The sequence below is a fragment of the Eptesicus fuscus genome, chromosome 18 (assembly GCF_027574615.1).
Source record: "Eptesicus fuscus isolate TK198812 chromosome 18, DD_ASM_mEF_20220401, whole genome shotgun sequence".
NCBI classification, from domain to species: domain Eukaryota; kingdom Metazoa; phylum Chordata; class Mammalia; order Chiroptera; family Vespertilionidae; genus Eptesicus; species Eptesicus fuscus.
Window position 1 is genome coordinate 42,056,463 of NC_072490.1, and position 17,278 is coordinate 42,073,740.

Sequence of the window (17,278 nt, forward strand, 5' to 3'; positions counted from 1 at the left end):
TACAAGGTGTACGTTTATAGGAGGGGAAAGCAAGCTGGCGTGTCCTGTGGGAGAAGGCTAGGAGCCTGTGTGCCAGCCTGAAGCATTTGACCTTGATTCTTGAGGGCGGCGGGGAGGAGCCACGAGGCATCCTGAGCAGGACAGCACCAGGATGAAGTCAGGTCTGCAGTAGAAACCAGAAGCCAAGAGGGAAGCAAAGCCGATGACACACTCTGGCCCCGACTTCGTCAGGCGCTTCGGTGGACGAGGTGTGGGCAGACCGGCCCCATAAGACACTTGGTAGTTGTCCAGCTGGCAGGGAGGTTCCTCCCTGAGAAATGGCTCCTTCCAAAGTACATGGGCCTGGAGGGAAGATTCTCTAACAACCCGGAGACAGCCAATCCACCGCCCCGTGAGGCATGTCAGTGGTAAGGGACTATTGCAGGCTGGTGGCGGAGGCTGCTGCGGACGGCATGTCTGGCTCGGTCACAGTCCTTTCACGCGCCTGGGAGATCTCGGGGCTGTGGGCTTGCTGTCCTGATGCATTCTGGCCTCTTAAGGATAGGCTTGTTCTGTTGTGTGCATTTGTTTGGTACCCAGACTTCCTGCATGGCTGCTTAAAGGGGGACCTCCTGGGGGAGACGGAGACATGGAAAGAAAAACCTAAGAAATGGACAGCATTGTCCATTCCCGCAAGGAGCCTGCCATCTGGCTGGTGAGCGGAAATGAAAACATAAAATGCAAATTTGCATTTGTTTACCATGGTTACAGTTTCCAAACCCTTAAAATCTTTTTGTGTTTCAAACTACAGAAATGTTATAAGAATAGCACAGTGAACAGCTATAAGAATAGCACATCTATCGTTTATTTGAATTCACTTATTAGTGATTTATCTCGTGTGCTTTTTATCTGTCATCTATAAGAGTGCGGACTGACTTTCAAAAATATTTTATAGTTCATTACTACCCTTAGTTATAACTTTTGGGGCGCAATCACAGATTTGGCCAGTGAGAGGCACTGCTTTGGCTCCTATATCCATATGGCATGCCCTCATCATGTTTTTTATTTAATTGTTTGGGTGTGTTTTTTAAAAGACCTTCTTTACTTGTTTTGTCTTGTTCCTATCCTGCTCTTCCCCTGAATCGGCCATTTCACCAAAGACTATTGGTTCCTTTTCATGGGAAATGGTATTAGAGACCAAGATCTGGGTGCCCGTTGTGCTCATCACTACTGGGTATCTTTGGTTCTAGGTGCTTTCAATAGACAGAGGAAATATGTGCATTTGCATACACAAATGCATCCTTTATATTTAGAGATCATCAGTTCACACCCATACCTGTTTAAGGTGGCGGTGGGCTAGAGTTCCAGTCCATCTCCGGAGGGTTCTCTCTAGCCCTCCTCTCTCCCACATTTCTGTATCCCTCCCTCCACAGTGAGAACCCTGGCTCCCAACCACATTGGCACATTTATTCATTTGTCAGGTCCTGTAATACATCTGAAATACCGTCAGCATTGTTTGACCATATTGCTTCCAAAACGCAGCAAACCTCCTAAAAAGAGTTCAGCACTTTACATTCTTCCCTCACCCTGGTCCTGCCCGAGCCTGAGTGCCAGTCAAATGATTATAAGCTACTTGCTTACTTTGGTCTTTCTCCTTCAGTGTGGCTATGATTTCATTTGAAATACAATCAGATGCATTTGTCTCTCTCTTTTTAAAAATATTTTTATTGATTTCAGAGAGGAAGGGAGAGGGAGGGAGGGAGGGGAGAGAGAGAGATAGAAACATCAATGATGAGAGAGAATCACTGATTGGCTGCCTCTTGCACGCCCCCTACTGGGGATCGAGCCCACAACCCAGGCATGTGCCCTTGACTGGAATCGAACCTGGGACCCTTCAGTCTGCAGGCCGACGCTCTAGCCATTGAGCCAACCCAGCTAGGGCAGATGCATTTGTCTCTTAATTTGCTTCTGCTTTAGGGGTATTTTCCCTCCATCTCATACCTGTTCAAAAATTTTGACGTATATAACATTAACATGATTCTGAAAGTCAAAACTATAAAAACAACAACTGTACTTCGAACTGCCTCTCCTACTTTATCCCCTCTACTCCCATTTGGCCCTGTCCCTTATTTTCCGCTTTATCCTCAGAAACATCCCGTAGTAACATATGCATGTTTCCGTATTTCCTCTGTCTTGTATGCAAAGGGTAGCATGCTGTGTCCTTTTTGGTCCAGCCCCTTCTTATATCTTTCTTCATTGGATTGCGCCATAAACAGATTCGGATCTGGAACAAGAAGGCTTCTATCACATGTGAGTTGTCAGATTTCTAGTCACTTGTAAAAGTCTGTTGGTTTCTACCCATAGTTTTGTCAAATCAACTTTGGAAATAGTGACTGTTATTTTATCCCTTAGTAATAGGCTTCTAAAATGATCCATTTTTACACAAAAGGGAAAACTTTTGTGTGAGTTTCATACGAAAGTCCCTGGAATCAGTGAGATTTTTCTGGAATGGCAGGGTTGTTGTGATGGGGCTGAGTTATTTCCACTGAGTGAGGGCAGTACAGGGTGGACAGGGCACCCAGGGCCTCCGCCACGTCCTCTGAGCCCTGGATCTTATGTGTCCTTCCGTGCTTCTCAGTTCTGCAGGGGTCGTGTGGCTGAGAGCCCAGGCAGAGCTGTTGGCAATTTCCCTCCCTTTGGGATTTGAGAGAGCTCCTCCAATCGCCTCTTTTAGGCCCGGATTCCACAGCTAAATAGTATACATTGGAACTCCACATCTGTACAGTGTTTTGTGAGTGCCACAGAATCATCTCATTGCATGTTTTATTTAATCCTTGTGAAACAGTAGAGCAGGTCTTGTGTCTGCTTTGCACACGAGGAGACTGAAGCTCAGAAAAGAAAAGCGGCCCGAGCTGGCTCTCCATCCGGGCCCACAGACGCGGCGCCCAGTGTGGCCTGGGAGGACTGAGGGGGCAGCCGGTTTATTCCCGCACCTCCTCCTCCACTCTGCCTCATAACTGGCAACGGGAGGTTCATGCCCAGTACATCTTAGTTCTGTCCAAATCACTGAATGTTAATGCCTGCTAAGTATTTGGCCCTTCAGGAATGTGAACGTTTTGTTATATGAACTTTTGTAATAGTGACTATTATTGTTTAAAATAAAGGGGCCATAAGCCAGGACCTGGCGGTCTCTGCAGTCTTTTTCATTCTCAGAAATTTTAGTCATCGTAAATTTACTCCTGCATGCTTTACCATGTCCCGACAACCCAAAATGGGCAACAGCAATGCAGCTTGTTAGAGGGGTTTCTGTATTCCTAATGCAAGAAAACTTCACAAAATATGATATTAAAGCAAACCTCCCATTTATAAAGTCCTTACATTTCAGGGTAACTGTTTTTTTTTTTAATTTATATTTATTGTTGAAAGTATTACAGATGCCTCTTTTTCCCCTCATGAACCCTCTCCACTCCACATCCACGCCTCCCAGGCCTTCACCACACTACTGTTTATGTCCTTGGGCTGTAAATATATGCATATCGGTTCCCCAGTTATTCTCTCCCCATCCACCTCCCCCCTGCCACCTCCCCTCTGAGATTTGCCAGTCTGTTCCATGCTTCTGTGTCTCTGGATCTATTTTGTTCATTAGATATTTGTTCCACATATGAGTGAGATCATGTGATACTTGTCTTTCTCTGACTGGCTTATTTCACTTAGCATGATACTCTCCAGGTCCCTCCATGCTGCCTCAAAGGGTAAGAGATCCAGGGTAACTCTTTCACTATCTTGGTCATTTTTTTTCAAGAACTCAGGTCAGATATGTAACCGAAATAAGAATACGGTGTTTGTATGTAATCGTGCACGCTTAGTGCTCTAAGTTCAGAACCAGAACATGCCCAGAGATCTGTACTTGGGTGCTCTGGGTAACAACGGGTTTGAAGGTCCACATGCTTGTTCCTTACAGAGTGCTTAAGGAAACATTGCATAATACGTTTTCATGTTGACACGAGACACTCCAGGGCCTCCTCTTGTTCAGGGATGTGATTCTGGATTGGGTGTGGCTTTTCCGAAGTTCACGTGAATTTGGTGAATCTACCCAGGACCGAGTTAGGCACGTCCTGTATCTCAGGGAGCCCGGGAGGCCCAGGAGCCTCTAGTCTTTCTCAGGGTATGGTTTGCACCTTCTTTTTTGAGACACAAGGTGTTCTCCCCCGGGAGGAGAGGCCTCCGAGCGGGGAGTGCAGACAACATCTCAGGGTCTTCACCGCTCCCCTGCCGACCCCTGGAGGGCGCTCCTCTGGGATCCGGGCCCAGGAGGCAGCACAGCCCTGCCCTCCTTGCTTCCCTGAAGGTGACCATGGGGACGGACCGGCCCCCACAGAGCCAAGCACAGCTTCCGGAGCGTCAGGAGAGTGGGTGATGAGCAATGAGTGTGTCCTTTCAAACTGAGGGCAGAGGGTGAGCCTTGGCAAGGATGCCAGTTACTTACCTGAAGTGCCGGCGTCACTGGCTGTTCACGTATCTGTTCAGCCCTCGACAGCCCAGGGTGGAGAGGGGGGTGAGGAGAGAGAATGGGGGTTGGCTTTCTGTAGGCAGGTTGTTTCCCCTTTGTCATTGGGGTTGGGTTAATGTGGCCCCTGAAAGGGAGATGTGCTGGCTTTGGGTTGGGAGGAAGGCAGAGGCAGGCAGATGTGACCTCGGTCGGAACCCAGGGGTCTGTGTGCAGATGCTGCGCTGCCTGGAACCTCATCTTTCTTAGCAGCTTTTTCATGATACTTATTAATCCGCAACTCACATAACTTGGCTCCTGGAACAATTCTCGGCTGGAAAGGCAGATGGTTCCTTGTATATGAAAGTGGGTAATCGTCCACCTGACTCTCAGACTTGCTGAGCAATGTGGGGATCTGTGTGTGCGCATAGATGTAGTACAGACACGAAGGCGGAGTGAAGGCGGCCGGTTGGGAAGTGGACATGTCCGCCGAGCCTTCCCGGGGCAGGTGCTCCTCTAGACGGGCAGCAGGCCGCACTGCCTCGCACCTCCTGCAGGAAGGCTTGGGGGCAGATCATGGCAAGCAGCGGGGTTAAGCAAACAGTGATGCCTCACCAGTGCTCCGCTTCCTGGCTGGGATGGGGGACCGGGGCTGAGGTGTGGGTCTCCCCTGAGTCTGTCCACTGCTCTTCCGGAACCTGCGGGTGGTGGGAGGGAGCCTGGACTGCTCCGCCTCTCAGGGCTCTTGTTTTGGACAGAGGGGCCAGCACACATTAGGAATGCTGCGTTTCTGGAACTATTGCAGCAACACTGACTTGGTGTGCTCTGTGACCACACCTTGGCCCTCCCGGGTCCTTTCTCTTTGAAGTGTGATGCCTGCTGTCTGGGGCGGGGGTGGGGGGTGGAGGGTGGAGGGAACCTTCAAGTCAGGCCCCTGGGGTGGGAGGTGTCAGGCCTGCCCTGACGGCACATGGTGCTTTTGGCCTAGGCTCCTTGGGAATCTCCGGAATCCTGGAGGGGGGTTGTTTGCTAGGAGCGGGTGCATGTGTGTGGGGTGGTCTCTGCAGCTCTCACACCCACAGTCTTGCTTGGGAAGCCACTGTCCTGTCTGTCCACGTGTGTGGCCCTGTTGCTGTGCTCGTGTGGCTGCACTCACGCCGTGTGTCCTGCCACGAGGCTGTGGTGCCGCAGGGCAGGCGGCTCAGGCTGCGGGTCCCCGCAGGGTCCTGACATGTGCTTGTTCTCTTGCCCCCCCCTCAGAGAATTCTCAAAAGAAAGGGAGAAGGCGAAAGCCCGGGGCGATTTCCAGAAACTGCGGGAGAAGCAGCAGCTGGAAGAGGACCTGAAGGGCTACTTGGACTGGATCACCCAGGCGGAAGACATTGATCCAGAGAATGAGGAGGAAGGAGGAGAGGAAAGCAAACGAAATAGTATGTAGCACCTTCCCACTCCTGACCAGTGTGTGTGCAATGCAGAGCTGCCCGGCAACAGGCATGCCTGCCCCCTGACCCGGCCTGAGACCCAGGGCCCCTCAGCCATCGGTTCCCTCTGCCTGCACATCCGAGAGCACAAGTGCATGTACCTGCCTCTGGATTTCTGCCAAGGTGTGGATTTTAGAGTTGTTTCTGGTCACATGGCGTTATAGTGGCAGAGGGTCAGACAGACTCACCGATCGCCTCAGGCATTCAGCAAGCCCCTCGGAGCGGGACCAGGTGTGGGAAGAGCACATTCGCCTGCATCACAGGAGACAAAGCTGTGGTGCCTTCCCTTAGTGAGCAGTGTCATTGGAACTTGGAGAGCAGGGGCCCTCTCTACCCCTCTGCTGCCTGAAGCGGCTCCCACCTGCGCCAGCCAGGGGAAGCCAAATGCTTGGCCCATTAGGGGCTGAGAAGAAGCCAGTTCTGGGCAGCGTTAGGAGGCATGTGAGTCAGTGTGGCTGCTGAGGAGCGCCCCCCCCTCCCCCGCGCCGGTCCCCACACGGACACCAGGCACCCCCAGCACTTCCCGCAGTAGCAAGGCCCAGTGCTCAGTCGACCACTGGAATTCATCGTCCGTGTCCATCAAGACGTCTGTCCTACCATAGACTCTTCTCACAGGCGTGCTCTTCCTCTCCCCGGGGCCGTCCGTGCCTCGGGTAAAGCGGGTGCTGACATTTAGCAGTGGGTTTGACTAAGATATTTGTGATTTGTTTCCAATCTAGAATAGTTGGTAGTAAAGACCGACACCCTATTTCAGAGGTGTATGTCCATTGAGAGGCCTGGGAAACCAAGCGAGGCACTGCCTCTCAGAAGACGGCCGAGGGAGCTCCAGTGAGCGGAGCCCCTCAGGCGTCATGCAGTCGTTCCTTCATTCAGCAGGGCCGGCGCTGATGCCGGGAGGACTCCCGAGATGGAGAGGTTGTGTGTGCTCCTTCTGGGGAAGGCCATGCCTGCACACACACAAGTGCAGCAAGGAGACAGACACAGGTCGGAAGGAAGGCAGGTGGTGTGCGGGGACTGAGAGGACGAAGGGCCGTAGGAGAGAGCTGTGGAGGCGTTGGACCTGGGCCTGGAAGGTCGGATCTGAGATATGTCGCAGCTCAGTGTCAGGAAAACATTCTGAGCCATGGCAATGGCATGAGGAGGACATCAAGGCGGGCAAACTAAGGCTTAAGGAGGAAGCGATGGGCCATTGGTTTGGCTGGAACCCAGAGGGTGTGCAGGTCAGGGAGACATGAAGCAGGGAGGATGAGGCCAATCTGTACTACTTCTGTAGGCAGTGGAGTGTGGGGGCTGAGGCCCATGCTGGAGGGGAGTCTTGACTGAGATGGCCTTCAGTGACTTCTAGCCCGGCACTCTGAGGCTGTGATGCCACAGGGAGTGAGGGTTTCCTGTTGTCATGGATGCAACTGATCGCTTGAGTCCTGTGTGCCAATGGGGAGCCAGTGGAGTGCAGGCTGCTCTCCTCTCCTCCCCCTCCCTGCTTCCTCCATGTCTCACGCACTGCTCCTCAAGGAAGAGCCTGGTGTTCACCACCTAAGGATTAGGAAATTGCAGGGGGGTTTCTAGAGCTGACTGTGCTTGCCGAATTTGAGATCAGAGTTTTTAAGCAGAACTTTGTTTACGTTTCAAGCTCAGTGTTGTCCTCTAGGTGATTGGGTATATAGGTGGTGATTTGGTATAAGAAGAGTGGCTGCATGCCCTCGGCACAGCACTCCCAGGTGTTAGAGCCAGGCTGAATCCCCAGGGCCTTCCCACCTGCAGTGTGGCGGGCAGCTTGTGCGCAGCTTGGGGAATGCCTGCCGTGCTCTTTTCCTCTTCATTCCCAAACCCCAGCGTTGCTGCTGCCCCCTTCTCCTAAGCCCAGCCCCTGGCAAATGCTGAAGGCACCCTTCCGTCTTCTGAGCAGAGTGCCTTTCTTTGCTCTCTTAGGCGTGTCCTGAAGGGAGCTGAGCGAGGCGGTCTGGCAGGCTGATGGCCTTTCATCTCTATTGCTCCACCTCTAGAAGGAGACGGGGACCCATGTAGTGGTTGGCAGCCTCAGTTGTGGTGGGACCCTTTTTCTGGCCTGTGATTGGGGAGTAGGGATGTTTGTGGATTTGAGGTGTTGCCTTCTGGTAGTCCTGCGGGTCCAAGCAATGTCTTAGCCCAGCATTTCCTGTGTCCTGCTGCTGTCTGATGACACAGTCAGTGCCTCTTCCATTGGAGACCTTGCCATGGAGGGAAGACGGGGAAGCGGTGCCTCAGAGTAAAGCAATGGAAAAGCTGGCGCCGTAATCACGGGCCAGCAGTCTGCTGTGGGAGCCCAGAGGGCTCAGCGATTCAGCTAGCGGGAATGCAGGGAAGGCTCCATGGAAGAGGTGGGAATCCTGCTGAGCTCTGGGGGATGAGCCTCCTCGCTTTTCAGGCTGAGGAGAGGGCACGAACCAGGTGAGGCAGCTTACGAAAGTTGAAAGCCCTTAAAAGCATCACTTAGTAAGATAATCAAGGAAAGAAATGCCCTTCAAAAGTTGTAGATCCTCAGAGTTCACTTTGTAGTGGGGGTTCCTAGGCCCCTAAAGCTGCACTGGGTCTCAGGATCGTCAGCATGGTGGCTCCTGCTGCCCACAGTGATGCGTGACGCTGCCTGCGGAACCAGCTTGCCAGGCATCTGATCCAGAATAGCACACCCTTTGTGGGGCACCCTGCTCTTCGTCAGCCTCATTTGCCAGGTGCCGTGGTCTCCCGTGGAGCGAGGCTCCAGTTTTTTCTGAGTCATCAGAGCTCAGAGCCCTGATGGGTTGGAAATGCAGACATAAATCCCATGCTGTGGGAACATGTTGGGGTGTAACTGACTTAAGAGAGCCCCGGTCTCCTCCCGATGAAGAAGTGGGCCTCCCTGCATGTATTGCCAGCAGCCCAGACCTGGAAAAACATCACTGTGGGTTTCCCTGCGACCTAGCCATTTCCCTGTGGCTACTAGCCATTTTCCTCTTGCCCCAGCCAGAAACCACAGGGGAGAGGGTTTCAGCAGGCCCATGCAGTCCTCTTCACCAACAAACAGAGGTTGACTTGCCACCTGCACACCCAGGCCTGGTCTCTGCCATCTGTTAGCTGGCAGAGAAGTGTGGACATGGCTGGTGCCAGCGAGCCCTTTGGGTGTGTCAGATCCATGCCCACACACACCTCACACACCAGCCTGCCCCTGCCTTATATCTGGGGGAGGGGAGGGGTGCTGCATGGGGTTCCTGACCTTGTCCACACTGCTTTAGGATGCTGACTTCACCAGCTGCCCTTCTCAGGTGGGTACTGGATGGGATTCCCCAGACACAGGAATTAGGTGACAGTGTGAGAAGTCCTTCCTTATGGCCCAGCCTCAGTTGAGAGGAGCAAAGGGGAGGAGAGGAGGCCATTAACAACAGCAGGTGTCACGAGCCCACCGAGGGGGCGCTGGGCTGGAGGTCATTCTGACGGCACTTCCCTGGAGCTGGCTGCGGCTAAGTTTTGTGACTTGGAATTTGGACTTGAGCGTTAGGCACATTACCCAACGTCTCTGAGCCCCATTTCCTTGTCTGCAAGAAGGGGGTCAAGATATTCGCCCATAGGGTTGTCGTGAGGGTTAAAGGCTCGATAGCTAGTAGCAGCCACCACAGCTGTAGGTCCGTGCTGCTGCTCCTGTCATCAGACCGCAGTAAAACTTGACCGAAACAGAGTTATTTTCGCAGATGCTACTGGACCTCTGCCCAGCCTCAGGGTGAGGACCCATTTTAGGACCATGTCTGTACACTTTGCTATTTAGAAACTATAAGGTTCCCAAGTCGTGATGGAAAACAAACTTGACCTGGTCACTTTCGAGATACGGTGGCACGGCATTCTAGCTCCCGAAGCCCATCTAGTGGGTCGATGCTTCTGTGTGAGGACAGATGTTAAGTCAAGTGCTCGGACATGTGCTCATATTATCTTTTCTCTCTGATCTTCTAAATGCCATTTTCTGCATCTGTGGTACCCAACTCTGGCTGTATGTGACAACTCCCGTGGGAGCTCAAACGCTTCTCCATGCCGCCCCCACCCCCTCGCTGATGAGTTGGTCAGTGATGGGACTTGATGTGATGTGGCTTTATTTACAGTTTCCTGGAAGTTGCATGTAAAGCCAGGGCTGGGAACTCCTGAGTGTCCCCCCCCCCCCACCCTCTCCCCTCACTGGGGAGCACACTGGTCTAGAAAGAAGATAACGGAGAGGCAGGCAGTCCCTCCCGGGCCGTGTGGTGGCTGAGTGCCTGGTGGCTCTGGCTTCCTGCGTTCACGGACCACTTACTTAAAATGTCAGCCCCATACATTTGCTGTTAGAAAGCTGGTATTACACAATTAATTGAATGGACAAAATTTCCTTGGAAGTTAGTTCCTGAGCATTTGGGAAATTTTCAAGGATAATTTAACTTTTTGCTGAGCTTAAAATTTCGCAAGAAACCCTGCCAAATCTCCAAGCGATTTTTTAGACGTATGCAGCTGCTTCCGAGTTAACAATGGGGTTTTTCTAGGGCCATTAAAATCTGAAAGCCTAAAATTCTATTTTAAACTCTTCTCATTGTCAGTGATTAGTCTTAAAAAATGGCATTAGAAATAATGAAATGGTTTTAAAGGAGCTCATTCTGAAGTTCGGGCCAGAAAGCAGGGCCAGTTCACTGTGGGAGCTATGAGGGATCGACAGTCCCCGTCAGAGGTGATACTGATGCTCAAAGACGGGGCGGGGATGCCTGAAGCTCCACCTCTGAGCACAGGGAGAGCCTGAGTCTTCATCAGGGGCCCAGGCAGAGGCTGTGAGCGCCGCCCCTGCCCGCCTCCTCTGGGACCCTGCCCCTCAGGCCTTGGGGCACAGGTGGCCACCACGGCCATCGCCTCGCTTCCCGCACCTGCCACCCCGACGACTTTTACTGTGGTGTCTGACTTGAGGCTGGGCAGACAAGAGTGATGGGATAGCTGTTTGCAAGCGCACAGCATGGACATTTTCTGGTCCTATTTCAAAGGGTTATGTCTTCAAAATTTGATTTCTAAAACTGCTTTCATCTCAAGAAAACTACCTCAGGGCACAAGTTCCAAGCGAAAAACCTTCAATTAAAAGCTGAAACGCAAACAGCAGCCGTTAGAGCTGCATGTGGCAGACATGGGTCCAGGCGGCCGTCCTCCGGAGCGGCTGGCCGGGGAGGGCCGGGTGCTGGTGTCGCGGGAGACATCGGCTCCCCTGGGTGGTCCTCGGAGCAGTGTGTAGCCTCCTAAGCGCTGGAGGGAGACGAAGAGGAGGGTGGTCGACCCACTGGAGACCGGGAGGAGGAGGCACTCCTGCCAAGTTCACGGAGTCCCAGTCAGGGTTGTTTTTCTGCTTTTAATGTATTTGAATTACAAAAGAAATATTCTCCCACTGTAAGGAACCCATATAATATCAAAGTTTATAAAGCAAGAAATAACATTCTCTTGCCCCTCTTCTGAGAGTGAATCAGACTTGGAAGTGGGGGCCTGCTCTTTCCGACCTCATTTGTTCCCAGAAGGAATAAGGACACAGGTTTTGCACAGACAGCTGGCCGCCTGTCCCACCAGGAGGTCACCCAGCACAGCTGGCCCCCTGTCCCACCAGGAGATCACTCAGCACAGCTGGCCCCCTGTCCCACCAGGAGATCGCCCAGCACAGCTGGCCCCCTGGTCCCACCAGGAGATCTCCCAGCACAGCTGGCCCCCTGGTCCCACCAGGAGATCTCCCAGCACAGCTGGCCCCCTGGTCCCACCAGGAGATCTCCCAGCACAGCTGGCCCCCTGGTCCCAATAGGAGATTACCCAGCACAGCTGGCCCCCTGGTCCCAATAGGAGATCACCCAGCACAGCTGGCCCCCTGGTCCCACGAGGAGATCACCCAGCACAGCTGGCCCCCTGGTCCCACGAGGAGATCACTCAGCACAGCTGGCCCCCTGGTCCCACCAGGAGATCGCCCAGCACAGCTGGCTCTGAGCCGTGAGCCATAGACAGCTTTCCATGTGTTTAAGACAACACCTTGGCTATTTTCAATAATTGGCCACAATAAAAGCTGCCTCGATGGACTGTATGTAGCACGTGGACCTCCGCTTTGTGGGAGTTGTCAGGGTTGCAGTTTTAGCCTTGGTGTGACTGTCTGGCCATCTTCTGTGCCGTGAGACTGTGCGCCATGGGGGCAGGAACAGGGTCTGTTTCTGCTCTTCATTGTGCTGGCACCTAGGGCAGTATTTGTCGCATGTTCTTTGTTGAGTGAAAGAACACAGACTAACATCTCACATTTATCAAGTGCTCCCCAGTGTCAGACACCACTTTAAGGGCTGTGGGTGCATTAACCCACTGTTCCTCAGCAGCTCTGTGAGACTAGGACTTGTCAGATGAGGAAACTGAAGTACGAAGAGGTTTGGGAGCTTCCCAGGGTCCCACGACTGTCAAGTGGAAACCTGCGCCTGGAGAGGGTAGATTGCTTGTTTATTGTAGTTGGTTTATTTAGGACAGGTTCATAAAGACAGGCACTTTGTATACTGGCTATAAAATGCGTGCTTTCGCTCCCTGGCCAGGTCCTGAACGGTAGGTTTCCTCGTGGTACAGTTTGGGGGTTTGCGTGTCAGAGGCCCTGGATGGCTGCACCTCCCGGGTCCTGGGGCCCTGTTTGCGGTGCGCTTGCTGCCCTCTACTGAACCATAATGAGATTGCTTGTGTTCAACCTGAAGGGGTCACCCTGGCCGACTTGCTAAAAGAGGACAAGAAGAAAAGGAAGTTCTGCTTTCGCCAGCGCAGGGCTAAAGAGCACGGTAAACGGCTGAGACGGGACTCCGTCTCCAGCAGACTCCTCCCCGAGACCTGCCGCCTCCCGCTCACAGAGGCGTGGTGTGCGGTGCATGTCCGTGTGCTGCGTCTGCAGGTGCCTGTGTGTCTTACTTGCTTGATTTCTTGGAAACTTGCTCGTGTTGTTTTCTTCTTGTCTTTCCCCAAAACGTGTGTCTTTGCCAAGACAGCGTTGCAATTTCCTTTCCGTGTGAACTGTACCTTTTCAAGAGGCAGCTGAACCAACTCAGAAAATGTATTAATCCAGCATGAATAGTGTTAGTCTGGGAAACAGACGTTTTTGGACACGTTCCCCACAAGGATGCTTTTTCATCTGAAATGTCTCCGTGTAGATGACAGTGCAGTGAGGTAACTGGATGGGTGTTTTCCCCAGGGCACGTTTTTCAGGTGGCCTCTTGGGATTGCACTCCCTGGCAGGTTTGCCCAGGACCCTGTTCAGGCTAGTCGGCCTGTTTCACCCAGAAGTTAAAAACATACTTCCAGGCCCTTGTGGGTGTGGCTCCGTGGTTGAGCGTCAACCTATGAACCCGGAGGTCACGGTTTAATTCCCGGACGGGGTGCATGCCCAGGCTGCGGGCTCAATCCCCCGTGCGGGGTCTGCAAGAGGCAGGCAATCACTGATTCTCTCTCAGCATTGATGTTTCTATCACTCTCTCCCTCCCTCTCTGAAATCAATAAAAAATATTATATATATATATATGTATATGTATCTAGGAGATAAAGATTTTTGGGTCCTTGCCTTTGCGAGGAGGAATGAGGAAAGGGCTCAGGTGGGAAGTAGTGAAGTTTCCAGCGATGGTCTAAAATCATGCTAAACATCGCCCCTCAATGGGAACCCTGGGGTTAGCATCAGGACTATCCCTGTGCAGGGCAGTTATGGGAACCGGCGCCCTGTCTGCCTGCCAAGGCACCGCTGTGGTCCCACAGCAGCACGGAGCTGCCTCTGCACACCACCCAGTCCCCTACCTGCTGCCGCCCCATCGGCCCTGGTCAGGCCGCTCTGCAGGAAGGAAGACTCCGTCTGAGAGGAGTTAGACTGCGGGCACACAAAGCCAGCTGCTGAGAGAGCAGAGGGGCGGGCAGCCCTGTTTAATTGGGAGTGACCGTGGGAACGCTGAACCCAGAGGCCGGGAATTGTGCTTGAACCAGCCATGGTGGTCTGCCTGGAGGTTGTATGAGGACCCTGCCCTCGTCAGAAGGCCTGCAAGGGGAAAGGGGCAGAGGCTGTCAGATTAAAGCCCCTCACTATTCCGAGAGCCCCTTGTGGGCCCAGGAGGAAGAGGACAAGGAGTAAGACCTTGCCTGACAGTGAGTGGGCAGGGAGTTGGGGGGTGAGGGGGAGGCTTGTTCAGCTTCAGTGTTTTCCAGGAAGAGGCTGGGCTGGCTGCAGCTCCTGGGGCCTCCGCAGGGAAAATGGGCTCCAGCTAAGCAGGAAGCACTGGCATGGATGCACGGAAACACGCTGGCAGAGACGGCCTCGGACCGCAGCTCTGCGGAGGTTGCCTCGAGAAGATGTGTGGTTTCTGTCCCCAGAAGGGACCCCCTCCTCAGCCAGGGCTTGAGGCTTCTCTGTTAGCTTTCTGAGAGGTCTGCAGGGAGAGGAGGCAGCATCCTATTTTCAGGAAGCTGCCTGTGTTTTGAGCAGGGGAGGTCTCCTCTTGACTGAGACAGTCAGGGTCCCTGAGGGAGGCGCTGACGTTGCCGATGACGCGTGGGCAGAGGCTGTTGTGTGGATGCTGTGCTCCCATGTCACTAGTCATATAGGAATAGTCATTGTCAGGGAGTAATTCTTGCTTCAGACACAGAAACCTTGGTCTGGCCTTGACCCACATTCTCCAAGAAGAGTCTGGCTTCTTTACAGCGACAAGAATCTGTTACCCTGTAATGGCTAAGCATGTCACCACCAGCAAGCACAGGCAACGTCCTCACGGCTTGTCATGGCACTGCTCATGCTTGTCATGGAAATAAGATAAAAACACAAGGTCTTGGCTTTGGATCCCCCCTCTTCGCGGAAGGCAGCCATGCCCGCCACCGATCGGTTGTCCGACCTCACCCCTTACCCTTCCTTTGAAAGGAGCGAGAAGCTTTTAGGCTGCTGGGCATGGAGGGAGATGCTGACAAACCCTCAAGCCCACAAGAAAGCCTACTCTGTGGAGGCGGACAGGAGTGAGGCTGCTGGAGGCCAGGACACCTGTGGGCTCAGTTTGGCTGGCTCGGGGTCTCTTGGGGACTGCGCTTCCTTGTGCTTCTCCAGGCCCCAGGGTGTCCTCCTGGAGGTGACTTCTGGTGACCCTCCTGAGGGGTGGGGAGGGGCTTCCCAGTCCTGCTCATTCCCTGCTCCCCTTGCTGAGCTCGGGGAACGCCAGGGAAAACCCCCTTGGTGTGGGAGCCAAACCAGACAGCCTGTGGGCGTTTCCTCTTTACACAGTTGCAGCAGGTCAGAGGTCAGTGGGTCTCTGAGATGATATTACCCGCATGAGACAACCCAGGCCAGGAGGAAAAGGGTCTTGTCCCCACATCGCCAGTGACGAAGACCGAATTAGCCTCCATCACTGAAGGAAGTTGGTCTGAGATTTTGCTGTGCCTGTTAATGGTGAACATAATTTTGGGGCTGCCTACTTGGACCCATGCACAGACTCATCCGCTGTGTGTGTGTGCACGCACATGTGTGTTTGTCTGTAATTTCCCTCTGAATTCACTAGCCAGGCCGATTCTGTTGAGAGGTATGTTGTCCTTCAGAGTGAGAGTAGAGAGAGGAATACACAACAATTTCGCTGGCGAAAATGCTTGTTGTTGCGCTGGCTAGAGAAAGTGTATTTCCCTGGTTTATTTTGTGTGGCGTTACTTAGGATGGCATCTGGGCCGAGTGATACGATCTTAGAAATAATGTGACCCAGGCTGGCATCTCTTGTCTACAGTCTGGGTGCGCTGGGCTGCTGCCCCGCCTCCTCTCCTCATCGAAGCAGCAATCGGGACCCCTCCACAGTGCACCCACACTTGGAGCCAAGGCCTCCATCCTGGAACCCTCCCCAGAGATCCCAGTGCCTGGATAGACCACAGAGCAGAGGCTCTGAGCTTCCCCAGATTCTCAGCAGGTAAATTGCAGTGCAAGCCAGCATCCCATTAAAGGCATCAGGCTTGTCCCAATGCCCAGTTCCAACCAGATTCACGGAAAATAGTTTTTAAGTTTATATTTAAAAACATAAAAACTTCCTCGACAAAGCTCTGAAAATTCCCTGCAGTGTGTGAGGTAGAAGGACTGACAGCGTCGCTGCACGCAGACGGTCCCTGCTAGCTTCTGCAGGAGGGCCTGGTGCAGGCAGGTGACACGGTGGGCTCCGGGGTCTCTCTGCTTGGCCTGGCCACTTGTCAGCCATCAACACCGGGCCCTGCTGAAGGGGACACAGGGCAGTGGGTTAGGGAGACAGGCATGTGTTCCGATCATTTGCCTGTGGCTTTACTTACTTGGGTTTCTACAATTCTTTCTGTTTGGATTTTTATAAAATCTAAATGATCACCTTGCCCTGGCCGGTGTGGCTCAGTGGATAGAGTGTCGGCCTGTGGACTAAGGAGTCCCGGGTTCGATTCTGGCCAAGGGCATGCACCTTGGTTGTGGGCACATCCCCAGTAGGGGGTGTGCGGGAGGCAGCTGATCGATGTTTCTCTCTCATTGATGTTTCTAACTCTATCCCTCTCCTTTCCTCTCTGTAAAAATCAATAAAACATATTTAAAAAAATAAATGATCACCTTATCAGCTTGAATTTTGTACTGTATCAGCCGTTCTGGGCTGATCCTCGGTAAGTGGTCAGGCTCTATGTCATGTTTCTTGGGGTTAATCGAGGTCATTAGGACAGCGAACTAGTGCTGATGGATAAGGGGCTTGCTTGGCTTTTGGAACTTTTCAGTTTCTGGAGTTTTAAGGATAAACCCCCGTACATACCAACATGTACCAGTATCAGAGTGTACCCCAGCATATTCAAGTGTGTGCCAGAGCCGCAGGGCGGGTGGCACGTGGGAAGGGTGCTGAGGGGAAGCAGGAGAGCTTTCTCACGTCTGAGCTGTGTGCCCGAGGCTGTTGGTCGGCTCTCTCATCTGGGAAATCACAGTTTGTTCATGTAATCTCAGAAGCCCCTGTCCTCTTGTTTAAAGCATGGAGGAGATCGTACTGGGGCTAAGTGAAGGGAAACCCGTATCCATGTATTAACATTGAAAAAAATGAGTGTCGAGTGCAAGTGAAGGGTGAAATGCTTTAATGTGCGTACAGGCTCCCGCTTATGCCCACCGGGCCGGGTGTGTGCTGTGCTTCCCGAGGAGGAAATGCGTCCTGAGGCAGGGACGGGGAGGCCGGAGCAGCAGAAAGTCTGCCAGGGCCCCAGCCAGAGCCTGGATCCTCTGCTCAGAATCAGGAACTGGACCAAGGTCCATTTCCAGGACCAAATGAGGTCACCCCATTCTAGCATAGTCACTGTCCTCTCCCTCTCTCCCTCTCTCCCTCCACCCTCCTCCTCA

The 17,278-nt window shown here is 52.9% G+C and overlaps 1 protein-coding gene across 3 annotated transcripts in view; it reads left to right on the forward strand.

Annotated features, from left to right (window-relative positions):
• Positions 1-17,278, forward strand: part of CACNA1D (calcium voltage-gated channel subunit alpha1 D) — a 295,364-nt gene that overhangs the window by 186,975 nt on the left and 91,111 nt on the right. For all 3 annotated transcript variants that reach the window (XM_008146330.2, XM_008146333.2, XM_008146329.3), the window contains exon 9: positions 5,726-5,895. In XM_008146330.2, the coding sequence (XP_008144552.2) occupies positions 5,726-5,895 (170 nt within the window). The remainder of the gene's footprint in view (positions 1-5,725; positions 5,896-17,278) is intronic.